General features: G+C 40.7%; 1 protein-coding gene across 6 annotated transcripts in view; it reads right to left on the bottom strand.

The window, feature by feature from the left end:
- LOC136705248 (regulating synaptic membrane exocytosis protein 1-like) overlaps window positions 1-27819 on the bottom strand; it is an 87124-nt gene that overhangs the window by 2610 nt on the left and 56695 nt on the right. The window contains exons 1-27 of one of the 6 annotated variants that reach the window (XM_066678634.1): window positions 26498-27374; window positions 23684-23724; window positions 21462-21572; window positions 21028-21127; window positions 20717-20840; window positions 20080-20126; window positions 19454-19569; window positions 19229-19359; window positions 18866-19037; window positions 18358-18511; window positions 17922-17978; window positions 15503-15683; window positions 15392-15406; window positions 14765-14860; window positions 14037-14099; window positions 11793-11882; window positions 11252-11329; window positions 10323-10391; window positions 10068-10133; window positions 8870-8982; window positions 7110-7219; window positions 6782-6942; window positions 5302-5522; window positions 2089-2239; window positions 548-660; window positions 340-441; window positions 75-214 (exon numbers count right to left, since the gene is read on the bottom strand). In XM_066678634.1, the coding sequence (XP_066534731.1) occupies window positions 75-214; window positions 340-441; window positions 548-660; window positions 2089-2239; window positions 5302-5522; window positions 6782-6942; window positions 7110-7219; window positions 8870-8982; window positions 10068-10133; window positions 10323-10391; window positions 11252-11329; window positions 11793-11882; window positions 14037-14099; window positions 14765-14860; window positions 15392-15406; window positions 15503-15683; window positions 17922-17978; window positions 18358-18511; window positions 18866-19037; window positions 19229-19359; window positions 19454-19569; window positions 20080-20126; window positions 20717-20840; window positions 21028-21127; window positions 21462-21572; window positions 23684-23724; window positions 26498-27080 (3405 nt within the window). In that variant the 5' untranslated portion in view covers window positions 27081-27374. Of the gene's footprint in view, window positions 1-74; window positions 215-339; window positions 442-547; window positions 661-2088; window positions 2240-5301; window positions 5523-6781; window positions 6943-7109; window positions 7220-8869; window positions 8983-10067; window positions 10134-10322; window positions 10392-11251; window positions 11330-11792; window positions 11883-14036; window positions 14100-14764; window positions 14861-15391; window positions 15407-15502; window positions 15684-17921; window positions 17979-18357; window positions 18512-18865; window positions 19038-19228; window positions 19360-19453; window positions 19570-20079; window positions 20127-20716; window positions 20841-21027; window positions 21128-21461; window positions 21573-23683; window positions 23725-26467; window positions 27375-27819 lie in introns of those variants that run through there. The other 5 variants (XM_066678632.1, XM_066678635.1, XM_066678633.1 and 2 more) reach the window with 5 other exon arrangements.

The following is a 27819-nucleotide window of genomic DNA, read 5'->3' on the forward strand; positions in this document are numbered from 1 at the left end:
ATTGAGATGACACAGGAGAGGAATACTTTGAGAGAAACACCAGATACAGACGCAACCCGCCACCTGTTTCCTACCTGGAGGACTTTACCCTGCGGACTCTCCTCGAACAGCAGCGATTGCTGATACAATGGGTCGAGTGTTTTGCGTGCAATCTTGGTTTTCTTTTTGGCTTTGCATACACCATTATCCAGCAAGTAAACCTTGACATAGGGAGCTGTGAAGAGAATTGATAAAATTGCATTTAAAAAAAAAAAAAAAAAAAAAAGAAAAAAAAGGACCACTAGTGTCGCTGCTCTTACTGACCCGAACAGTACATGAGTGAGTAGAATTAAACACTACCTGGCAGCGATTTGGATCCTGGTTTGGAAGTAAGGCCACGTGCCCTGATAACCTCCACCTCGAGCTGCCCCTTTTTGTCCATTAAACCAATCTGAACATCTCCTGAACACAAACAGAAAGAGCTTTGAGACAAGACTTTATCAAAGTATTGGTACGTTGAAAAGATCTAACGAAAAAGTCTGATCAGAAATGAAGAAATGTGCCTCACCCATCGAGGGCGTTGCTAGGGTCTGCCTTCCCACAAGCTGGCCAGGACCAAGGCCATCCAGAAAATCACTGAACTGGCTGTCAGCTCCCAGCCTCATCCCTGAGAAGATAAGACTATCACACACACACAGTTAAGCCATTATTCATTCATTCATCTGTAAGCACTTATCCAGTTCAGGGTCGCGGTGGGTCCAGAGCCTACCTGGAATCATTGGGCGCAAGGCGGGATTACACCCTGGAGGGGGCGCCAGTCCTTCACAGGGCAACACAGACACCTACGGACACTTTCGAGTCACCAATCCACCTACCAACGTGTGTTTTTGGACTGTGGGAGGAAACCCACGCGGACACGGGGAGAACACACCAAACTCCTCACAGACAGACAGTCACCCGGAGCAGGAATCAACCCACAACCACCAGGTCCCTGGAGCTGTGTGACTGCGACACTACCTGCTGCGCCACCGTGCCGCCAGTTAAGCCATTAGTGAATCATTATTATTATTATTAATATTAATATTCAATAGCTTGTTTGCATTCCAACCAGCATGATTTCTCTTTTGGGAGAAAATGGAATGAGTTTTTATGCTTGAAAAGTCACTTCAAGTCCTGGCTCTTGCACTAATTTTCTTAAGCATAAACATTTCCTATCTTCTTCAGATAATTACACTTTCACAGGACTGTACAGGAAGGACATAAAATAAATAAGCTTCACAAGAAAAGATGTCAAAGCCAAAGCAAAACATCAAAACAAGTGTTTGTGGTAGCCTTCCCCGAGTAAAGCAGTTCAGTTACTTCACTATCCACCAATAATGATTTTATAAAAGGAAAGGCAGAGAGCTTGATTCTGTCCATCTCCTGAACAGCAGACGTGTATTAAGCATGGTATGTAAACCACGTCCTGTGCTGCGGCCCCTTAAACACACAGGCGATATTTCCTTTGAGACCAGCGCAGTTTCCATTAGCTAACCCCAGCAGGAATGTCTGAGAGCAGTGCCAGCTGGTGTCATGCTACCATGAGAGTCCTCATAGATATTTAACCTTCCTTTAACACATATTAATGTACAATTAGCTTTACATCACAGAGACATGCACATTTCTGGCTGTGTCATGTGTTGCTCAGTCAGGGTCACTATGACTGGCCATGACACTGTCAGATCCTCAGTGAGCAATGGCTGCTGTATTTGTGCTACGCTCAGGACCCTGCTAAGGCCTCTCTGTACAGATGATGGATATTTTAATTATCAGAGGGGAGGAAGGCTCACCATCTGGTTCCAAAAATGGAGCTACGAAAAACAATGAACATATTAAGATTGCAAATCAGTGTCTAACCTGTTTTCCATTAGCTTATCTTTTTTTTCCATAATACATCTCCCTGGCTTTTCCAAAAGATTTACACGACCTGTTAGATGCACCATGTTCACCGAAGGCACAGGGTCAAAAAATCATTGGTGTATAACAGCAGCTGAACCGCTTCAACAACTACAACAGACACTTAAATGGAACAATATTTGAAATGAAGTGTCACTTCAAAGAGATACTGACTTCCCCTCAGAGCTGTAGCTATTCATGCTGCCGTCAGTTGACTCTCGGCTAGCTTGGCGAGCCATTGCGTTACGAGGATATTCGACTGCCATGCCCGTCTCCTGACTCCGCTGGATCTGACTTGAGCCTTTCGTCTTTTTATTTGCTGCTTCTAAATAAAAGGAAAGAAAAAAGTGTCAAAAAGAACCAGAGAACAAATATACTTCAAATAAACCTCAAAAATGCTTTACAGTTTAATCATTTAACACACAGAGGGTTGTGTATTTACTGTCTTTTAGTTCAGTCGAGTGGAGAGCCTCAAGTAGCAGAGAGTAACTTAAATCCATAATCCACTGTAAATAGTGCAGTTTGGGTGAAATGAACTAAAACGCAACTAAAATTACTATTATCTTTCCAAACAGTTTGAGTACAACATAAGTATATTTCCATAAAGAACTCCAAGCAGATTTCCCTATAGAACTGGAGTGGAGCTACTAAGCAGAAGTTCCTATTATTTTATTAACAATACTGACAGTGGCCTGACAGAACAGAATTAAACAAAAAGGAGAAAGCAGAAAGAAAACATTAAAAACAAAAACTGTAAAAACAATTATATTTGGGTCAAAAGCAAATATTTAGTCAAATCTATCTGATGTATGTGATCTTGTTACTGTTCCTTATCTATTGAATACAAGGTTTACGTTTTTCTTTGTACATTGTCCTGCTTCCAGTCAATGGCCTGTAAGGTACATCAGAAGTATATCAGAGCAGGACACTAAGGACACTGACAGTAGCAACATGAAAATACTGATGGATTTGTTGGTGAATTAAAAAAAAAAAAAAAAAAAAAAAAAAAGGAGGATATCCTTTAAGAATGTTCATGTACGTACGTGTACGTGTGTACACTTCTCCACTGTTGCTCTTGCTTAGTGAAGAGGAAATACGGCTGTCTGAGACAAGGTGCTTTGGCCGTGGTTAGTATAACCATCTCCTGCTGCATGGCATGGGGCTCTTTCCCTGCTATTTATGGCCTTTGATGGATTGCAGATGCTTTGAAAATGCCATCTACTAAAGTCCAAACGGAGTGCCGGTTGTTTGTTTGGGCAGATAGAAGTATGTCACACATCGCACAGAATATCACCATGTGCCTTTCGCCATACATCAAACTGCCATCAGCTGCTGTCTCGAGTGATACGACCAAAAAAAGATCAGTACTGCTAGTATTTCTTATTATGAGAAAGAATATATATCCGGATTATTTCAGTTATGTGAAGTGATTTTTATCCATTGAAAAAATGGGATAAAATAATTTTAATTTTGTCTGATTCTTACACAGAGTGCACATTCATTAGACTTGTCCCCTCTCCAATCACAGTGCTAACCCTGTGTTTATGTGAGAGCACAAATATGAGGTAAAATGAAGCAAAACAAACAAAATGAGTACAGAGAAGTAAGAGGACTGAGGAAATACGGAGAAACAGTGAACTGTATTAACTTGTGAAAAAGGGTTAGAATACATCTGCTTTAAATAAAATTATATGAACATAGCTATGAAAATACTCCTTGTTCTCTATTAGAAGGTAATTTAATTAGCGTCAGGTCCAGCCATGGCCTGGTGGTTAGGGAGCTGGGCTTGTAACCGGGAGGTTGCCAATTCGATCCCCAGAGCTAACCCCCAACTGCTCCCTCGGCACTGTGGCTAGGGCTGCCCACCGCTCCTGGCATGTGTGATCACTGCCCCCTAGTGTTCATTAGTGTGTGTAATTGTGTTTCACTGCACGGATTGGCTTAAATACAGAGAACAAATTCCTCTGTGAGCAAGCACAGTGGCCAATAAAGTGATTCTAATTCAGTAAATAACGCAGAACGTCTAGCTTTTATTTCCCAAGAAACCATGAAAGAAGCAGATGTATTTGTCTTTAGAGTAAGAAACATTCTCTGGAGAAAAAACAAAGAAGTATTCTTATAATGTTCTTACTCATAATCCCATCATATGTTCCTTAATGAGTAGAATTAAGTGTTTACTTAAAGAAACGCTAGGTAAAATTTGGGTTTTTTGCTCTTTAGGCTCCCCCTAGAGTAATAATTTTTGTCCAGCGCTGTACTGAAAACAGTGTGAAGGGGGTAGGTTCCTACCATCCTCCGAAAGTTACATAGTGCACTTTCTACAGTGCTAAACACAAGCAAAAACAGAGTCTCTATTCTAAGTTTTACAGCTCAGTGGAACATTACAATGAATCTAAAGCTGTAATTTTAAGGTAAAAATGTTATGTAGTGTTCCTTTAAAAATCAGGCCATGCAGTGCTAATTCACAATTTCACAACATTTCTGTTAATTGCTTTCGTTGGACATAATTCTAATAATAATAGAAGTGGCTGGCCGTTTGTGTGAATACTCTTCGCTGTTCCTGTGCTAGCTAGACACAGGAGAGCTGCAGAGAGCACAGCAGCTGCTGCATGCCAGCAGAGCTCTTTAAAAAGCTGATTTATAGAAGCTTTGCTACTCTGTCTGATTTATCATCTGATGGGCCTTTTAAGATATTGTCCAGGGCCCAACAAGCCAAGAACTTTTTTCTACCATCCTTTCTGAATTTGTTTCCTTTTTTCCCTGAAATCCATTTATTAAACCATAAATAGACAGTGCTTAAAATATGGGATTTTAAAGGATATCAGATCCAACTTCAAAGGCATTTGTCTGCATTATATCTGATTAGAGTCCAGGGATGATCTCCAGCTGACAACAGTAAACTCCTGCCAATGCTAACAGGAGAACTGCCATTCTCAGCAACGTATGCTCTCTAAGGCGTAAACAGGTCACTCTAGCCACTCGGCTGATATTCTGTCTACTTTAATAATGACAGAGGAAGGCACATGTCACTCTAAATGTAGAGGGAGTGAGACTCCTCCCATCCCTACACTGCTGCCTCTTAAATATTATCATTAGGTTTATTTAAATATTTGAAGAATTCAAATTTATTTATGCACGCTTGACCAAGTACAAATAGAACAAATAGAATAAATTCTTATGGCATATGTTCCAGTCTATGTATATTTTTGGTTGGCAGATGATTCAGTCCAGCATTAAAGTGCACCTATATGGTTCAGGTTTTTTGCTGATCTGTGTATATTTCATTAAATGTTTTAGATTTCTCTTATGACCTTATAATCTTCATTATTAGATTTGTAAGAGAGTCTGAATTCCAGGTGTTTAGTTTTCTGGGAGAGAGTGTTTGACCTGTCTGACTGAGCTGAGAGGTGCTCCTGCTGCGTCTGGAAGGAATTCCCACAATGGCCACCACGCGGGCACTGAGACTGGAGCGCCGCTTCTTCCCCCCAGTTCCCAGAGTGCCCAGAGCCGTGTCCGACTGGCTACCATCTGTCCGCTCCAGAGAGAAGATCTCTCCACTCACACTGGTGCTTTTCAGCATGCTGTGGCTGGACGGGCGAACATGGCGGCTAAACACAGAAAAAGACCACAGAAGACTTTCACTGGAGTTTAAAGTCTGTTTAACAGCTTTTAAAGTGGTATTTCATTTCTTAATACAAAATGCAACAGTAACTGGACATTTACAACAGATGCAAAGGTTACATTATTTATTGTGGCTGGAGTGTGTCTTTAAAATGGTGCATAAATGAAAGGTTAAAACACTGAAGGTAATTCACTTAATATCTTTTCCCTCTGTTGAATTTAGTATCTCTTCTTTAATCTGGCAGTTATAAAGACGTGTCAGGAGGTCAGGCTGGTGTGGAACCCAGATTAGTGGGCAGGTGTCACCACTCCAAAAAAGTGTGGCTTTTAAGTTTTAAAAAAAAAAAAAAAAAAAAAAAAAAAAAAAAAAGCATGATCTTTGAAATGTACCACCAGCTCCTTTCATCAAAGGGCCAGCTGCTTGCTCTCTGCCACTCATCTGTATCCATCCCCCAGCCTTCCTGTTGTTTCTAATGTCCTCCTCTTCACAACTCTCCAATGAAATTGACCCGAGTGTCACAAGTGCCCCACACAAACGCACAGCAAGCCAATGCAAGCATACGGTCTCCGAATTTAAACCAAAATGTAACATGTAAAAGGGCAATACTTCTTCAGTAGAAGCTTTATCCAGATCGGGTTCACAGTGGGTCTGGAGCTCACTTAGAATCTTAGAGCATTAGGCCATTTCAGTGTGTCACATTCACCCAGTCTCTCACACAAACCTACAGAGTTTTACACACTCACCCAGTCTCACACACACTGACTGGATGAGTGCCTGAAATGTTCCAGAGGTTAATCTCTCACACACAAACTTGTGGACACTTGTTTCCCTGCAATTCAGAAGCAGAGATAGTGACCTGAGGAGAGGATTGAACCCAGGAACCTAAGAACCATCAACATCGAACCAACTTACATATTAAAATTTTATTTTAATTTCACTTCCATAGCAAGAAAAGAAAACAACATGTTTTGCTAAAGAAATGAAATGTATCGATTACAGAGGGGGGAGAAAATAAAAAAACTCTGACTGAAAAAACTTTATATAAAATAAATTTATTCATTGACAGTAACTGCTTATCCAATTCAGGGTCGTGGTGGGTCCGGAGTCTACCCGGAATCACTGGGTGCAAAGCAGGAACACACCTTGTATTCTTACGGAGAATAAAGCTTTCACAGTTTTCTGTTTAGTTAAGGTGGATAGGTTTCTGAGTGAATTGGTCAAGTAACAATAGAAAGTAAAACTCACCTAAAGTGACCCCTGGGCCGCTCTGATTGAATGGACATGTAGCTGGTGCTACTGATCCGTGAGGCACTGCTGGCGCGAGAGATGGCTGACACGTCACTGACATCACTGTCCGAGGACTTATGGGATACATTATCACAGCTCCGCCGCTGCTCTTTATAAAGCTGTGGAGGAAAAGCAGAGGAAGCATTTACACCTCCATAGGAGAGGCAGCTGGTTTGAAAAAGTGTAAATAGTGAACTGATCAAACAATCAATTAGAAATCATAAGTGGCCCTTTACAACAGCAGAAGTGTAATGAACAGTGAGTGAGAGGAGCCAGGAGAGTTTACCTCTCGTTTGTTTTTGAGTGCCCTCTCCAGGTCCTGGCTGGTACTGGAGGGAGCTGGTGTCCTGTAGGAATGCACCTTCATTTGCCGCGTTCGCTCCTCTGAGGCAAGGGCTGCAACATACAAAAGTATTTGTTTATCATCATGTTATAATCTGTTTTATGCAATATATAGTGTAACCATTCATGAACGTAGTCTCAAAAATAGTTTACACAAAAACACACATTCTACACTCATTCTCAAATCTAAAATAATTTATACACAATGTTTGCACCACTTTTTTTCAGAAATCAAAAGTGTCACTAGGTTGTCAGCATAATTAGGCTCACTCTCAGGGTAGGCTGGATGACCCCCCCTTCTCTCCTTTTCACAGTGTCTGCAATGCTAGTCAGCATCTGTCAGCTGATGTGGCATATCGTTGCTATCCAGGTAAAAATAAAACATCTGTCTCCCATTACAGTAATTATATAGGAGAAGGGAGAAGGAGGAAAAACCTTCCTAATTCTCAATGGAAGTCAATGTAAAAAGATTTATTTCCAAGTCATTTTGGAGCATTTCTATTGTCTTCCAATATTTTAGTAAACTAAAAATCCACACATTTGGATATGTATTTAATTGGACAGCAACAATATCTGGGCAGTTGTCCTCTGAAGGGTGGAAAGGTCTTGTTGCGTTACATTATGCCTGGCTCACACTAGAGGATATTAAAAATCCTAACCATTGCTGAAAATGAGATTTTTGACATATGACAATATCTTTCACAGATTTTTCTGTGCTTGATAGCTGTTAGTAGTCAAAGTCCCCACACTAGCTCAGGTCTCTTGTTACAGTCTTTCAGGCATGGCGTTAACCTGTGTGTAAATGGGAGTCCTCCTAACGAGGTGGAATAGGTGATGACTAATAACGGGAGAACACATGTCCACCATTTCCTTCAGTAACTGCTTCTACTCTTGGTGGAAAGCTTTATGCTAGATGTTGGAATATTTTTGTCAGCATTTGAAAGTATTAATCCAAAAGAGCCTTAGAGAGGTCAGGCACTGATGTTGGATGATCTGAACATATTCCATAAATCATGAACGTATTAGATGAAACTCCATCACTACAACAGCACAAAGCTAAGTGATTTAGGTTCACACGAGTCTGCTCTAGGTCAACCAATTTGGTCTCATGCTTTTCTATGGAGATTATACCCGCTGTGTGAATCACTGCATTTTAAAGTAGAATAATATGTTTAATTAACAAATAATGAACCAAGGCTTCGTTTGAAACCATTTATAATAGAAAGCTATAAGCTATGGCACGGTGGTGCAGCAGGTAGTGTTGCAGTCACACAGCTCCAGGGACGTGGTGCAGCAGGTAGTGTTGCAGTCACACAGCTCCAGGGACCTGGAGGTTGTGGGTTCAAGTCCTGCTATGGGCAACTGTCTGTGAGGACTTTGGTGTGTTCTCCTCGTGTGCTCCGGTGTACTCTCACAGTCCAAAAACACACGTTGGTAGGTGGATTGGCGACTCAAGTGTCCATGTGTGAGTGAATGTGTGTTGCCCTGTGAAGGATTGGCGCCCCCCCCCAGGTTGTGTTCCTGCCTTGTGCCCAGTGATTCCGGGTAGGCTCCGGACCCATCGCGACCCTGAACTGAGTTAGAAGTAAAGACCATGGTTGTATTTGAGGGCATATTTACACTGTTCGTACCTCACTTGAACAAAAACATACCTCTGAGAGTACCATGTCTGACAACGTACAGAAAGCATGCGACTGTCCTTACCTTGTTCTACACTGCTGCTTTTGGCGGGGACTTGAGGCAACTGTCTGCCCCTACGCGCTGATGGTGGAGTCCCTGACGATGAAGGGTATCCCGTGCTGGCATGTGGATGGCCCCTGGAATACAGGGAGAGGGGAAACAAGCAAAAATAATCTGTCAGAATACAACAGGACAATAGGGCAATAACTGGATCAGAACTGTAATATTCAGGAAACGTTCAGGTGCAAAGATGGCGTTAATCAAACTCTAATAAACACAGTTTTACAGCAAATATTTTCACACCAACACTTGATTTCAAGTCCATATTTGATCCTTAAAACAGAGTAATATTGTGATTTTTAAAATGAAAACTCATAGTAAAAGGGAAAGGAAAACAAGTCAGAAACAAGAAATATTCAAAACACAGGAAAAAAGGGACCAGTTTAAAAATATTTAGAAACACGCCAAGGTCTGTGGGATTTTAAAGAGGATCTACAGCTCCCAATGTAGGAGCGGCCACCATACAGCGAAATGAGAGAAAACAACAGACTGGTCAGAGAGATGTGGTATTTGTGTTTGTGAAATGGGCTGAAATGTGAGGGTGGGGTGTATGACAGGATTCAGCATCTCTCTCCTAGCCTAGAGCAGGGTCAGGGGTTAGCACCTGTCCATTTGGGGTAAGCTTGAGCTAGACCCACCACGGGTCACCTTACCCAGTGAAAGTAGGGATACCCCCTTTCCTCTGGAACCCCTCAGAATAGAGGTAGGCTGTATTCTGAAAGCCAGTGAGGGAAGAAACATGCAAGAAAAGTAAACACAAAACAAACCACAAATTAAAAAACAACATACAGACAAACCGTGCGGACACAAGCTAATTAACAGAGACTTTACGAAGAGGAAGAAAAAGAGCTTATGCACAAGGTACAATTAAAAGGAAGGAAAAAAAAGGGAGGTGGGCAGAGGATGTCCCTGAAGAACACCACTGTTTTCCTGTGGAAATGTAACACTCAAAAATAATTGCTGTTAAAAGAAAATAATTTGTACCAAGCTTAATATCGTCATTCTGAAATAGTCTAAAACTACACTAATAATTGACAATACACATTAATAACAGCACACAGACCAACACAGAACAGCTTCTTTAAGAGCTATGTTTCAGACGTAACTATTCCAAAATGATTATATGAATGTGATATGGAATGGTATGAAATGCATGTCTTACCGCTCACTGTCAGATATGTTCTCGTTAGGTTTCTGACAGCTCGGCTTGCCCAGAGTCCTTGGCTTCCTGTTACATGTATATGATTCAAGCAAAAACAGAAATATAAGAATGAGCGGAAGGCACTGTGTGGTTAATGAAGACTAAATGAAAATGGTGTAAAATAATGTGTGACTATAAAGAAAATGAAATGCTGGGAATGTATGTTTGAATTCACATGTGCTTCTTTGAATTAGGCTCACTGTAAACACAGTATACCTCTGTGCCATGGGCCTTGCACTGAGGTGGTAAACTGTCTCCTGAGTGGGAAAAAAAGACTCCGGGATCCTGATGAAACGTTAACAGGTCAGGGACACGAGAATGACGAATGGAGGGGGCAAAGACACAGACGCACACAATGCATGAAAGACATGTTCCAACAAGACTATTCTGATATTACAACAGACAAAATCAACATAAAGCACAATGTAATGTGACTGATGAACATTAAAGACATGAACGCACACAGTAAATAAGGCCATTCAGTGTTAGGTTTGAGTAATGTTTGTCTGATTACATTCTTGTAAAGGAAACTCTACTTAACAAATGTTGTATTATTGAAATCTGTCAAGAAATGTGAAATACATTGTAATGTGAAAACTGCTGATAAGAAGAAAAAAAAAAAAATGAGTGAGAGTGAGAGAACACATACTGTGAGATGTTAAGCCCAGTGAAATTAGTGTATTGACCTATACAAAGACCAGAACACCAGAAACCACACCAACAAGGACAATCTACTCTATGTAAAACCATGAACTACACAAAAAGCAGCAGAGCCCAAAGGAGTGTTTAGGAAAAGGGAGGCAAGTTACACAAGAAATGTCAAGAGATTTTCAGCAACATGAAACGTTTTTGGCAAAAGAAGGGAAGAGTGATGTTAAAGAGGAGAAGACGTATTCTACAAAACAACTGACACTAATCTACAGCACTCACAGGGAAGCCAGCTTGGGGTCAGACTGAATCAAGAATGAAGCCACAGGTTAGACAGAATACCAGAACACATCTACTAGACAAACTTCATTAAAGATTAAAGCAACGGCTTGACTAAAAGGCACAGGAAGCAGTGCTCTAGCCGGGACAGGCAGATAGGACAGGAGAGGAAAGTGGTCACTGGCCAGGTTTAGCAGGGGTGCCTGGGGTGGGGGTACCTGTCGTCTTCAGGGGAGGCGTGTTGGATTAGAATCCTGGGGCTGGTGGATCGGAAGCAGGGGGGAGACTGGGAGATCCTGAGCGAGAGTGCAAGTCCAATACACCAAGAAGTCAAGGTGGGAATGGGAAAGAAACAGGGCAAGTCAGGACAGACACAGTGACTGTGTTTATCTCACATTTATGATGTGTGCTATGCAAAAGCTCTGGGGACAGTCTTTCTCAGAATCCTGCTACACACCACACTCTAAACACAATGCAACACCACCTCGACCTCTCTACCATGGAGCAAGTGCATGTGAGTGATAAGATTCTATGTGTGAAAAGACATTAAACATGTGTGCACAAGTTGAACAAGTTCCACTGGCAAAAAACAAAAAAAACAACAAAAAAAACACACTGAAATAAAACAAAGATTAAAGAAAATAAATATAATCTTACATTAAAAGTATGTGCATAATGGAACAGTAACTAGAACTAGACTGGGAAAAAAAACAAAACAAAACAAAAAAAAAACCACACAAAAAGAGGTCTTGTGAGTACCTGTCTCGCTCTGGCGAATTGGAATTTGAACCTGGTCTCAGACAGTTGGTACTAGAACTTCTAAACCTGTCAAGAGGGGGCTGCAGATCACTAGGATCACAACATGCCATCCAACGGAGAGACGGAAACAGACAAACGGAGGACAAAAAGACAAAATATATGGAGAATAACAAGCAAATAATATTAGATACAAAAAAAATATATATCTGGCTTTTTCTCATCATGGCAAGAGGAGACTGGAAAGCATGCAATGAAACCTGCTGACAGTAAACATCATCCTTAGGCTTTTCTGGCTTTTATGTAGTTGTGCTTCTTTACATTTCAGTGGTGATGATTTTTGTGCCCATATTGGATGACCTATCTCTTACCTAACGGTGCTGTCATCAGTGAACCTAAGCAACCTCTGTGCAATACTGCAGCGGGTAGCAGAGACCACAGAAGGACGAGGCTGAGTCTTAAGGCATGCAGGAGGAGTGGAGCTTAACACACGAGCATGCAGCAAAAAAACCCCCCAAAAAAACCAAGATAATAATGACATAAGAAATAGACTTTTCTGTGGTGTAGCAGAAAGCAGCAGGATGATTTGAACTGTACATCATTCAAAATGCTTAAATTAATTTAATAAAATCTGAGTATATCTTCATTGCGAATCCACAGAAGGGGAAATAAAAATAATTCATTCATTATCTGTAACCGCTTATCCAGATCAGGGTCGTGGTGGGTCTATAGCCTACCTGGAATCATTGGGAGCAAGGCAGGAACACACCCTGGAGGGGGCGCCAGTCCTTCACACATACGGACACTTGAGTCGCCAATCCACCCACCAACGTGTGTTTTTTGGACTGTGGGAGGAAACCCATGCGGACACAGGGAGAACACACCAAACTCCTCACAGACAGTCACCCAGAGCGGGAATCGAATCCACAACCTCCAGGTCCCTGGAGCTGTGAGACTGACACTACCTGCTGCACCACCGTGCCGCCCGAAATAAAAATAACGTGTTAAAAAAAATTTCACTTTGTATTCTTTCAGAGAATAAAGCTTTCACATTTTTTTCCCCACTGTTTTCTGTTGAAATGTTTGTTAAAGTGGAAACACACATTGAAAACTCTTTGGTTAACAAACAATTACTCCAATCCTATGTAGTATCAGACTAAGCAACACATCTTGTTGTCGTCTTGCTTGTCCTGCAGATCATGTGTTTGGACGAATTTAAACTTTCTTGATTTATAACTGGAGAGCACACACACAGTGGCACATGTACACATTCCACACAACAATTTTATACAAATGTACTTAAAACCCCCCAGAGAGTGAATGCTCTAATTTCCAAGTCTTTCTTTTTAACTCATTTAACCACAGACTTTTACAAAAGCAATAAAACCATAATTTCTGTGCAAAATAAAATATTTGTTGGCATTTTTGACATCATTTAAACACAAGCCACTGCTACTCCGAAGCAGTAAAATAATTCCAAATAACTTGGACAAAAAGTATATTTACTTTAAAAATCTGACATTTTTTGAGATGAGTTTTACTGGACAGTGACTGTATTCCAAGTCTGGGGTTTTAAGGGCAAACTGAAAGTCCCTTCCAGTTTGCCTCCTTACCTATAGATGTCTTTATGAATGTCACTGACTAAGAGAGGCATCTTAGGCAGGAGTGTGCTATACCTTCTGAATAAAAACGTGCAAGCATGCAAGAAGTGGACAGAGTAACAAAGTAAAACAGCAGCAAATGTGATTTATAAACAAAAAGGCCATGCATTACTGCATTACTTAAGAAACAGCCATTCAGTAATCCTCTCTGTGTACAGTTCTCTAATTGGCAGGCTCAAGCTGAGATTAAAATAAATGTCATAATAGTTGAATAAAAAATGATGGTTATTTTGAGGTTAACTAAACTGCTGCCTTGTAGAGATTGCTGGCTCATTCTTTAGGCAGCGTGCCATTAAGGAGTGGAAAGTTCCACTGGTAATGGTTCTTGTCAGTGAGCTACTGTGCTGCACAAAACTGAGCAAGACAGTTCCAGTAGAAACACGAGACACTGTGCATGTGTGTGAGAGAGAGAAAGATGGAGAGAGTATGAAAAAAAAAAAAAAAGGGTAGTGTCTATAACGCACACATACATTCTATCAAACTGAACACGCTTCAAGGGTCAAAGAAACTTAAAAAAAGGACAAGGCCATGATAATAACACAATATTCTAGTTGTAAAGAGATACAGTCCAGGCCCAGTGTTTTACCTTTTGGTGGGAAGGCACTCTGCACTCCTACCCCGCACTGATCTGTGTATCAAGATGGCCTCACTGCAATTACCATGAAAATGGGTGACTCGTGAGGGAGTAAACAAATAACAAACAAACAAGTAAACAAAGAAAAATCAAGGGTATAAGAGGAATTGGAGCAGGTCATAAGTCTTCAGTGTGACTAGGGTGGCACGTTTGAAGGAGCAATCTGGTTTAATGTGCGATTGCTAACAATGTAAAGTTTGCACAAATGTATCCAACACTCCTCTGGACAGATGGACCACCAGTACTTTACTGGTCATGTGAAATGATGTGAAAAATAATAAAAATGTATGATGTGGAATATTGGATAAATTCATTCAAGCTGAACTCAGAAGTCATAAATATATGGATTGTGTATGGAATGGCCTTTTTCAGAGGCACAGGTCTATCCCTACGGGTGCTCGAAATCTCACAGGCCAACTTTAATAATGTCAAATAACTGAAGAAAGAAAAAGTAGTATGCTCCCAGTTTTCTCTTTTTTGAAGAATGTGATATTACAAAAACACACATTATAATGCAATAAAAGACAGGCCAGCATGTCTTCTGCAGAAACACCACTACTCACTTCATCTGAAAGATCTCCCAACATTTATATCAAATAGAGAGAAACATATGATATAAGGCACTTGAAAGTAACTGAAAAAACATTGTCATATTTACACAAATATAGGACCTTAATTACCTGTCATCCACATACTCTCTCTCCTGCGCACGGCCTCGCTCATGATAACGAGTGGGAGAACGAGATCGCCGGCTAGGCTGAACTTCATCTAAACTCCTGCACAAAGAGGTACAGAGAAAGAAAGGAATTACTTTACAACTTTACAATGTGTGTATTCTCCCTGTGGAATGTGCATACAACTGTGTAACCACATTAATGGAATAATCTTAATAGTTTTTTTTTAATAATATACAGTATAGATTGAAATAATGTAATCTATTGTATTCTATACATTTCTGTAATGCATTGCATGTTATTTTATTCAATGTTTAAATTTTCCAAAATGGACACAGAACCCAATCAGGAGTGCAGTCCTGTGACGTGGTCAAATGCAGATCATCACAAACATGGAGTTATCCATGATAACACACAGTTTTGTTTTTATACAAGAGTCCTAGACAATAAAAGAAAAATGTGAAGGAGAAGAGCCCAGTACATTTCACCTCTAACAATCAATTTCTCCTAAAATATAAACAATAAAAAAAAGCCCTTCCACAAATCGTGCAACATTTTAGGCACAAAGCCGGAAAACACAAGTTACACCGTTTAATGTGGAAAAGATCATTCAAATAAGGTGCTGGCTCATACCTCTGGAACAGTACACTAAAAAGGGAAAAATAAATATTATTTTTTTAAGATTATAAATTAGTAGTTTATTTGTCCAGAAGTAAACGTGTCCCATAGCGTCCTGTGTGTTACCTCTGCACGGGGATGTTAGTTGGCCGTGAACGTGCCCTGCTCTCTTCCTCTCTGTGAGGAGATACAGAGCGAGATCTGTGATGCGTCAACCTCTGAGGCTCAGGAACCTCTAATGTGCTCCGATCTCTCTCCCTTTCCCGGTCTCGCTCCCTCTCTCGTTCCCTTGGTCGAGTCTCTGGAGCTAAGAATAGACCGTTACACATGCACAAACACAGACAAAAATAAACAGCACTTCAAAATAAATGTTAAAAAGGACAAATACATATACAAGCACTTTTTTCCCCCTCAGATATGCATGCGCAAAAAAAACAAAAAAAAACCCAACTAATAAATATAAGATATTCATTCATAAATCGATGCCCAAACAGCACATCTGTTCACCGTGATATAAAATTTAAAGATGTTATCGAATATACCATACACAATGTGACATTTCCTGTTTTACCAGGCAAAAGTGTTTACACTCATTTACCTGACACCTTTGACCAGCTAATCTTCTGTTAGCCAGCTACACAGACTGTGACCACTGAGCTACCCGCCATTACAAATCAAACATTCTTGGCTAAAGTGTTAGATTATAAAAACACACTTTACATTTGGGCTGGCTTTCTAATGACTACATTTACTGATTGCTTGAAGATGTTTGATGATAAGAAAAAGATGGAGACGGATAAACCCATGTGGAGCATAGATTTGTAACAAATAGTGTGTGTGTGCATTATATATATATATATATATATATATATATATGATTCAACAGAACTCACAGTCAAATGAGATGTGCTGCTTTTGGAGACTGAACGTGACATATCGGGGTAAAGTAACACAAACACTTTATTTTCTCTCTGCATGGTAGAGAGTAGAACATGGAGTGCAATTCTGAGGAGAGGACACAGCCTTCCTTTGCCTGTACTCTTTTGGCTTTTCTCTTTCTCCAGGGATGTGTTGTCATGCACATCTTGCACTGTGCAACTTGGTCAAAGACAGCTGTACAGAGAAAAGCACTGGAGACAGGACACTGAGAATGGGGAACTCGGGCTCCACCACAAAATACTCAGGTTCCATACAATGGACCATGAGTGGCTAGTAAATTAGGTACACCTAACAGCCGCCTTCACAAATCGATTAGGCAGAGATATATTTTGTATATTGTGGTTTGTAGTGTAATCAAGCCTGAGTTTCTATAGCATTCAGTGTTAAACCATGAGCTAGAATTGGTTTATGACGCACAAAACTAGCAGACAAATACAGCTTGTCACTGGGAATAACAAGAATCCTAAGAATAGATGTGTCACATTCATGCAAGTAATATTTGCTTTCATTATTGGTGTGAAGAATGTCATTTCAGGACATAACACTAATTGTGCATTGTACATTGTCTCAGAAGTGCTAAGACAGTCAAGGGCATGGATGGTACTGCAGTAGGAACAGGAACCTCAAGGCTAAACTGAAGAGGAGAATCCAGGCTCCTTTCACGTCACGTCATACCACACACTCTGACCAGTAGGGTACTAACTGGGGTGCACAGATTCCAAGCAGAAAAGCTGTTTCTATGATTTACAGTACTGTGCAAACATTTTAGGCACCAGAGATGTATCTATTTATGTGTTTATCTGAGCTGTAAATGTTTATTTGCTAAAAAACAAAGTGACAAATGACACCCAACATTAGAATGAAATCAATTAACATTATTCCAGTGAGTGTGATATTCTGTGTGTGAATGTGTTGGTTTAACTTTTTCCAAATCTCTCCTCGCGGCAGTCCGTATTATTTGAGGTTACCGTCCAATACCTAGTTTTAGCGGTTAATAAATAATGATTTTAATTAATGTGTGCTGTTGATTTAACAAATTCATGCAATCAGGAAGAACCTGAACAAAATGTTTTTCTTCAAAACATTTTTTTCAAAACAAATATTTCTTGTTTTATATTATTTTTTGTATTTACTGTGATATATATGCCTAAGTGCACAGTACATTAACCTTTATTAAAGTAATGTAAGATACACAACTGGACTGTAGATCACTGTTGTACTTTTGAAGTACATTTAGGGTACAATCTTTGTTCTTTTGGGGAACAAAATATATCTATAGTATACCTTTTCTCTCTTCATGTCCAATTTGCAGCTTTTAGACAAAATAATTACTTCCACAATGCTAGGAAACACTGAGTATCCTGTAGCACACTTAAAGAATCAGATCCATTCTGAAGTCAAAAAAAAGAGGTGCAACACTAAACCTAGTAAAATGGCAACTCATTACATTTGCAGCAAAGCGGCACGTGAGGACGGCCCAGCTCATGGTATGGCTTGGGGTATTGTCTCCTCCAACTGCTGCCAGCCTGCTTCTCTATTTATAAAGTTCTACGGCACAAATCACAGTAATAGTGTAGAGGCAAGTTATGCCATGCCCCCCACCCACCTGCAGCCACTACTCCAATACCATCATCATAATCTGTTTCTGTGACACGCTGAGATCCTGCACAGACACACATACAAAAACACATGGACACAAGACAGACACACAGACAAATTGATAGAGACAAGACAGACATAAAACACATATGGACACATGAGATTCTTAGATGGGAGAAGAGACCACATGTATATACATAATCAGGCACACACACTAACATGGATGCAGTAACTAATTGGTCAGACAGATTTTATAGTATTAATATGGTTAATGGTTTCAAATAAATACACTGTTTTGAAAGTTAATTATAGTTCTTTTAATTATCATGTATGAAGTGTCAGAGCATCCTACTAGAAGTGCACCTCTACCTCTGATATTTTAAAAGGAGTAGAAACAGCTTCCAATCAAAACCCTGTATTCATAACTGTACTCATTCACTCACGTTGCAGTTTCTTGGTGGGCGTGTCTAAATGGGCGTGTCTCCTAGGCAGGTACGGTGAGGGGTGAGGCAGTGGGATGGAAGAGAGGTCATGAGTCTGCAGTTTGTACCAATGAGGTTTATCATCAAGTAGTGCGGTCTCCAGCTCAATCAGGATCTACAGTGAGAGAAGAGACATTCGTGGAGAACGTCAAAGCAGACTTCAAGATGAAATGTGTTGCTGTACAGAGACAACAATGAACGTAATTAACTTCCTTCATAATCTGAACACAGAGTTATACACTGTACAAAAAGTTCAAAGTGTACCTGAAGAACTTTGAATAAAGCCCCGCTATATTCACTTGTTTTTTTTAAGTCACCATTCTGGAGTTCTGCATTTCGTTTACCATACATTTGTAATGTCCTGTGTAAGGTATTGGCTGATTCCTAGGTTATATAGTACTAATTTGTACCAGGGGGAGGAAAAACCCAGACAGGGTCTAAGAGTGTTACGCTAATGTGTTGCACACACCTCTCCCAGGAAATCGCTTTCTTCGTCCTGCACTCTGGGCTGGTCCCACACTGTGATTTCAAGCATGTGCTCTCTGAAATCCCGCCGGTGCACGTGAGAGTACACAAAGGTTTGGTTCCATTTGGGCTCCAAGCTCTTCTTTACCGTTTTTGTTCTTCGTTTGCTTTTATCACTGTTTTAAAAAAAAAAAAAAAAAAAAAGCACAGCAAAATGACCTCAATATTTATATGTATCGAAGGGAAAAAACGTACACTGAAAGTTATAAAAATGGCCATAACCAATAATTAATTAAACCTAGTTTGAGACTCCATTCCTCCAAGTCAGTTTAAAAGGGTCAGTAAAGTAACATAGAAGTCAAAGTACCTTCTATCCGGCAGGAAATACATTTTGACGTAAGGGTTTCGGGGTCGGCCGTCCTGTCTGGGGGGTAGCTCTTTGGCCTGCAGGATGTTCACTATCAACTGATGGCCCACCTTATCGTACCACATTTTCACCTGAAAAATACACAAGCAAGGTTTTGTTCCCAGAGAAATAGGGAAAAAAGGAGATGAGTAGGATGATAAAAGTGCTGATTAATATTGTATCCACCGAGAGCTGTCCAGGCAGAAGTTGGGGAGCATCTCTAAGCCCACCGGGGCTTGAAGGGGACAGCACAGATATAGATGGCCGCTCCATCTTCTGAGACTCGAAGGAGCTTGAACCTGCTGTAGAGGCACAGACAACAAAGGCATCACTAAAATTATGACAGCGTGTTAACCTGAAGGCCAAGCAAACAGCGGTTAAGGTTTGAAAAGAATAATGTTGCCATGTAATGAAAGACTTATTATTCCTGTAAAAAAAAAAAAAGACATTATTCATAATATACACAATATGTCCAAGACACCACTATAATTAATGCTTTCTGCTACTTTAATAGCACCCACTGTGGACACGGATGTTCAGTTGCACAATCACAATTCAATCAAAATCCCCATAGTAAAGCATAAAATTAAAATGAGTATTCAGCAACTAGAGATATTTATAAGTCAACCTACATATATATATATATATATATATATATATATATATATATATATATATATATATATATATATATATATATATATATATATATATATATATATATATATATATAGTGAAATCTGTCCTTAATGTGCTTTAGAACAGAAACCTCCAGTGACTGCAGTATACAATGTATGAGACTGAATACTCACTAGATTCTAATGGAGGGTGTGATGTTTCTGGTATTCTTGGTATATCACTGAAAAGAAAAATAAATAAATAAATAAATAACTTGATATTCATCTCTCTCTCTCTCACACTCAACTGAGGGACAGTAGGATTTTAACCAAACATTGTATGGTCAGCTGATAAACACCAGGAGTAATTGGGAGGTGTGGTCACAGAACAGTTTGCAGCTTTGTTTTCAAGGGCTGCATATTTATTTTCGACGGGGTAACGGACAGAGGTAAGGAGGGAGAGAGCTGGGGGATGAGAATCACCTCATGGAGTTTGTTTTACTTACGGGTAAGATTTATACACCCTTCGTAAGTGTTTGGAGAGAAATCAATGAATACATCTTTTTAAAAGAGGGAGGAGGACAGTGCAAAGCAGAATATAATGGCTAACAGTGAAAACTGTACACAATTGAAACATAAATTACCCCAGAACTCCAAAACATTGAAGTAGGCTAGACTGAGAAAACTCTTGGGCCTCAAGTGCACATTTCCTCTTGAACAGACTATGACAAATCTTGGTGCTTAGAAGAACCTGCAGGTCATTTGCCACTGAAATAACATTAGCTGTGGTGAGATGACATTAAGAATTGTAGGAAGGTAATGGAAGACTCACCCAATGGGCCTTGAAACAACTAATTCAACTTGGGGTTCCGCTTGGGAATCCAAAACGATATTGTACACTTCCTTCTTAGTTAATCCCGGTAATGATTTACCATTCCACTGCAGCACCTCATCTCCTACAGACAAAATAACAGTCAAATTAAATAACAAATCTCCAGGTTAATTTACTAAGCACTCTGCTGTCGATGTTTTATTTGTTGCTTATTCCAGTAAATGGTTGTGGGAAATTTATCACATGGAAGTCAAAAATTAAGTTTGGGGATACATAGAGAAGGAATGAGAAGGATAGAGAACCGAGCTCACCTGCCCTTAAATGGCCCACCACGTCGGCCAGGCTTCCCTTTTTAACTTTGGTGATGAAGGCCCCGAGTCTCCCTGTTTCTGTAATCTTACCCCCTACCACCTACATGTACACACACACTTTATATTACAATATTTTATTACAAGAAAACAAGAGAAAACACTAAAGAAAGTTCAAAATCAAAAAGGATCAAGTTCAAAACAAATTGTTTATTTGCTTTAACAGATGGTAATATATGGGAACTGTCCTTCTCCTGTAACGTTTCCATTTCTGAGTTGTGATATTTTCATATGAGAGCGAAAACATGCTGCTCCAATTAGGCAGCATCACATCCTTCTGTTTGTGACAGTTCACAGAGTTACTCAATGGACCCCTGTGTGTGTACGTGTATGTGTAAAAGTGTGTAATTGGTGCGGGAGCCGTGTGTGTCACTAACCTTTAGCCCCAGCAGTGCTCCAGCCTCTTTTGGCATGGCCGTGCGCTTGCTCAGAGTGATCCGGCCGATTAAATGATCACCTTCCTTGGAGGGCTGCCATGTAACCGGATGCTGGAGAGAACAAGGCAGTGATTTAATCCCATCAGAGGGGAAACTCTCTTATTACATTCAACCCTCACCTCACCTTCACACACGCACAACCCTACATATTTCTGCCATTTTATTCAAAATAGCATATAAATTAACACAAAATACATGTTTAAATTAAGCAATTGAAACCATCTCTTAAAAAAAATAGATGTAAATAAATGGTCTGTAAAATATAGTCATTAACTATTTACATTAATTACTTTTATTATGTTGGACTCATATCCACCCAATCATAGCTGCTCTGTGGTGGTCCTAAGAGTGTGCAGAACACTGGAGAACAAGGTGAAAGGGGCTAGACAGAGTTTGCAGAGCATCGGATGGGCTACAGTCTGTAACTGTAGAACTATAAAGTGCTCCTGTATGGCCAGTGGAGCCGACGGTGAGTGTAGGGACATGGATGTGGCCATAATGCTATGGTTAATTGGTTTACACGTATGTTAGTTATAAGAAAATGGAGTGGATAGTACTGTTAATTCTGTTACAGTGGCATCTTATACATCTAGGATGGGATATATAAGGTGGTGCCTGGTGTGTTGGAAGCAGTAAAAATGGGCAAGATTATGAACATGAATGACTTGGACATCAGAAATTGCAGTGGTCCTAAAAAATTGTGTTCAGAGCATACCCATCACAGCAGGTCTTGTAGTGTTTGCCAGTATGCAGTGATTAGTACCCATCAGAAGTGAACCAAAGAAGCACAAATGGTGAACCAGTGACAGAGGGTCATGGGCTACATACTGGTAACACCTGTTGTGGGGATGTTCTGACGAACACATTATAACCAGCGCAATGTGGCCCTTGTCAAATCCTTATGTTTGCCCATTTTTCCCCACTCCCACCATGTCAACTTCAAGAGCCTGCTGCCTAATATATCCCACCCCTTCCCAAGTTCCACTGTAACAAAATAATCAACGTTATGCCGGGATCAGTCTACACAAATTTAGCCCGATTTTGGCAGGATTTTGTCGTATCTGACAAATTTCCAGTGTCTGAACCTAATTTGAGCGTCGTGGGCGAGTAATGGTCTTGTAGTGTGACATAATCAAAGACCAGCGATGTGGCATCTGAGACTCCCCACAACACCACGGCAAAAAGTCTACCATGTTAGAATTGTTTCGCCTAGTCTGACATATCCTACAGCGTGTCCTTGACGATTACCAATAGGAGGAGAGAGCACTGTCTGGTGCGCATATATAAACACAGAAGAGAAAGAAGGAGGCTGTCAGGTGGGAAAAAAAGAAACCGAGGAAATGCTTGATATGTTAACACATTACCTCAAGTTCTCTTTGCAGGAGTCTATTCTCTCCTCCTCAAAACACACAGGAACGGGTCCACAACTGTGTTTTCTTCTTCTTTTTGGAACACAAAACCAACAGCAGCACAAAGCGAATCTGTAGCCGTGATTGACATTTTCTTGACCCCCCCCCCCCCAAAGAAACTCTGAACTCACGCAACGGCGTGAACAAAGAACGGTCCGTGTGAAACGTCGAGTGTTGCCAGTCTCCCAACCAAGACATGGCACAAATTTATAGTGCTAATCTGACATAGTGAACGTCATGAAAGACAAAAATATCATGTAGTCTGATCCAGGCATTATTCAGTTTTAAACCCGTGGTCTCATTGGTGTGTATGCTACGATACTTATTCTATCCTGTTTAAACAGTGTCCAACAATGGGGTCATTTGCTTCACCTACATGTTTCACTGTATTCCAAGATGATATTTCACATCTATATTAAACATGCTTTAGTCAAACATTCATAAAAATAAAGAAATGCTATGAAGTGTATGGATATACATAGATTCTCCCATGGTGCTGTCTCCAGGCTTAGACCTGTGGGAAATGCTGTATTATAGCTACATTCATCTTCATTATTCTGGATACCTCTAAACTTTTCTTGCGTCCTACTTTGTATTCAATACTCATGTAGTTGTGTAGGATTTGCATACATTCAATCCTTTCATATTCATTTAGGCAGGGCTATATACCCACATGGTTTGTCAAAAACAAATCTGTAAAATACAAACTACACTACAATAGAGTTTATATATTTAGTGTGCTGGAATACATACATGCCACCCAGTGGGGTCCAGAGGACAGCACTCCCAGTCCCCTGGAAATCAAAGGAGGAAAGAAGCATAGTGAGCTGGATTGAGGCCTCACAGTGTAGAGAGCATCACAAACACACAGCCTCTCTGCCTGACGAGCTGCTGCTTTATCCTAGCCAGAACACACACTCTCCAAACCTGCTGTTTACACTCACAGCTCTCCGTTTATTGAACATTTGTGCTCTGGAGGGGCACGCTCTGCCAAGCTGTCGCCCTAAAGCATGGCCACTCATTTCACCCTGCAGCACAAGGGCACGGACAGGGATTAATGGGGCTTGTGTGCTCCTGAACTTGTGTTTGCTCAGAGCCTAAGAGCTTCATTTTGTCTCTTGACAGGGGAAGCTTAATGACATACAATGCCACTCATACACAAACACACACACACAGTGTGACAGTGTCAAAGTTTTCCATGACGCTGGCTTCATATTTACTCCTGGCATGTTTTATGGAGGGGCAGCATGTGCGCTGTGCCCCTGGACTGACCGTTTCTGCTTATTTCTCAGCACATGGGACATCTCAAGTGCCAAAGGCAACCAGCAGAGATGGCTATGACGCACAGTACTGGAGCTATGAGCTCATCATACAGGCACAGTCTGGAACCCTGTTTACAAACCATCTAGATCACTCCAAAATGACTGATTGCTAGAGTTGCTCACTATTCAATGACAAAAATAAGTGCAGAATACATATATAAATACATAACAGATATAATCCACTCTAGAATCAGGCGCTTTGTGATTTACAGCAGCATTTAATGATATGGCAATCTTTATTCCAGTTTTTTTCCTTAATCTACTATAAGGCCATTAGGTATTCATTGCCGAACCAGGGCTTCAGTCCCAGAGCTGAAAAAATGACCCTGTGAATAGACGACTCCGGCTTGTTTGAAAAGAGCTTTGATTTACCACTGCACTTATTCCCTTTTTCTTCCGGCAAGACTACGTAACTCGTTTGAATTTTGAAGTCTGGCTGAGGAGTTCAGGTGATGTGTAAAGGCCAGGGAAAAATAAAAGACAAAGAGGAAAAGCTCTATGGAGCAGTAAGACATGTGGCTTACTTACAAGTATGTCAGAGCTTAAAAGTATATAGAATGCAATGCATCTTTCTTTAAAGAGAGTGCTTCTTCACTCCCTAACCCAGTTCTGTTAGAAAAGTGTTGCCCTAATAAAGTTTTTTTAAAACCTTACACACCTCTTACTCCACATCAAAAGAAAAATCATAAACAGAAAAGTGGGCAGTTCTGACGTCATCTGTATGAGACCGTCACAATACAAGGCACCACTGCATTTATGAAAACAAGATTAAAAAAATCATCAGCAGCAATTTAGCAGCACACTGATCTTATTTTTACAGCTGTTTTGTATTATATTCCCATGACCCATATGCCTTTTCATCTGCCCGTCTGCGAAGAGGCATCACCAGATGAAGATTTATTACTTAAGCCTCAACATTCCCATCACTAACTGCATTGCTGTAGAAAGTGGAGATGTTTGCATACATCAAAAATGCAATAAATACAAGCATATACAAGTAGCTCATTAATAAAGACTACAATTTCAAAAACCTAATTCTTGCCCCCACTGACAAATGTTGAAAAAAAATGTCTTTTGCATCTGATATTCTATTATACATTGTATTCCACAAGATATTTATACCAGAAACCGATATATAACAACTAATACAAACTGACAGAAGAGCGCCAGAAAGGAATCTGAAGTAGATCGGCAGCACTTGTGTTTTCTAAACAATATATCCATGTAAAACAAAGCCAAGTCGTATCAGTACACAACCTAATGAAAGCCTCTAGCCTCAATAGTCCTCTGCTCATAATCTGTGTATGGAGCCGCTATCAGGCCTCTTACCTGCAGCGTAAATGAAATCTCTCAGTCTGATTAAGTCCTGCTACAAGGATAAGAATGAGTTGGTGTACTGTTCATTCTCTATTCTCTCTCTCTCTGTCTGCTGTTTACATTTCATCTCCAGCTTGTGCTAATACACTGACCTTTTAAGTCTGTGTTCAACTACTTTGCTCGCCAAACAACATGCTACCATGAGCACACCCTCTCTTAAACTACACCATTTATTGCTTTAGTTCACTGGTCTGAACCCCCCCACCTCCACACACTAAAAGAAGATTAATGGCACACTAAATTCTAACTAAAATCATTAATAACTACGAGAAAACATACGATCTGGCCTTAAATATCCTAATATTAGCACTGATATAACCAAAAATATTCTGACTGTTACTAGTTGAAACAGTTTAATTAAAGTATTATAGATTGTTTTTTTTTCCAGGTCACGGCTATGCTCCAGAGAAGCCAAACCTATCCTAACACACTAACCCCTACAATCTCTAACCTTATTATTTAGACATCGTTCTGACAGTGTTTAAACGGTAAATATCTTTATAATCATTTAACATATCACAGTTCAAAATTCCATATGCAACCAGAGAGTCAGGACTGATGGCAAATATTGTACTGCTTTGTGAAATCCGGAATCTGAAGGAAAGTATTTCTCTGTTGAGGAATCAGACCCAAAACAGGTGGAGACAATGCCCGGTATTATTTAGAACAAATTAATTTAGCTATTGAGTTGACTTTGGGACGATGCATTTGACTAAGATCACTGGTGTGTTAGTGTGTATTAAGTAGTAATGTGGGGTCCCCCAGACTGGGACAGGAAATCGTAAGAAATTATATTCTCTAAAACTTTAACACATGAATGCAGGTATGAGTACTCAACATATATTGGGAAACGCTGGATGCAGCCCACCTCTCTCGCTGACGCTCTCAATCTCCACATCCTCACAGCTGGTGTATTCAGGTGTGGAGCCACCCTCCTCCTCTGAGCTGCTGACCGACATTTGCCGCTTGTTGCCGCCACGTTTGGACTTGTAGGGCCGTGGTGGAGGCGGCCGCAGGGACTCCGACTGGTCAGAACTGAGTGAGTCGTTGCGCAGCATGCTTTCAGCCTTTTCCCGCTTGGATTTACGCATCATGGCAGCCGAGCTGGGCTCCAGGTGACTCGGCTGCAGCTTCCTGCCCCAATCTGGAGGCTCCCTGAGCTCAGGGGGACCGGCCGGTCCAGCAGGGCCCACTCGGAACCCTGGAGCCGGCGGCTGGGCTTGCGGGGTGTGGTTCGTTTTAGAGGGAACAGGTTGAATGGCAGGTCCTCCCTGTCCCCCAGCACCCCCCACGGTCCTCTCCCCAACATAAGCCTGCTGCTGACCATCCAGAGAAGCTTGCCGCTCCTCTGACCACCTACGACTAACCCTGCCCTCCTTCCCCACCTCCCCTACCTTCCTCTCAGGCATGCCCCCTTCAGGCTGCCCTGTGCTGGGTGCTTTAGGGTGCATATGACCCTCCTGCTCCCCGGCCTTGGGCTTTGCGGGGTGCCGTATGGAGCCAGGCTCAGCTCGGTACTCCTCCTGAGATTGCCTGAGCTCACCCTCTGTCCTTCTGGGTTGTACTCCACTCCTCTCCAGCTCAGCATCGCTTCTGTCTTGCGACCGAGTCTTCGTCAGCCGTCGGCCCTCTCTACGACTGTCTGAAGACTCTCGCTCCTCTGAACCCTGTGATTGGACTTTGGGAAGTCCCCGACGTCTCTCTCCCCTGGTCCCGGCCTTGCCATTCTGGTCTGAGGAGGACGACTGCTTTTTCCTGAGAGCAGGAAGAAAAAGAAAAAGAAGTTAAAACAAAATTAAAGATCATGATCATCATATTTGAAAGTGTATTTTCCATCAAGATTGTACAAATATACACATTAAATAGCATGTGATATTGGAACGTTCTTCTCTGGTGGCACCAAAGGATTTCTCATATACGTTTATATCATTTACATCTAGAGCTGGGCGATATGGCCAAAAATGATTTTACGATAAGGTTTTCGATATTGATCAATCTCAATATTAAAATTGTGTCACACTGTGACAAAGGACATCCTTCTAAAAATATAGACTGAATACACCAAATGTTCATTACTAGACAACATGCACATTACTCAGATTCACTAAGATTATTAAGATTTCACTGGAACAATACAATTTTCTTACCACATAAAGGTAATGTAAATATCTTTGTCTTGTGTTATCAAAA

This window comes from Hoplias malabaricus, chromosome 8, assembly GCF_029633855.1.
Source record: "Hoplias malabaricus isolate fHopMal1 chromosome 8, fHopMal1.hap1, whole genome shotgun sequence".
Classification (NCBI taxonomy): domain Eukaryota; kingdom Metazoa; phylum Chordata; class Actinopteri; order Characiformes; family Erythrinidae; genus Hoplias; species Hoplias malabaricus.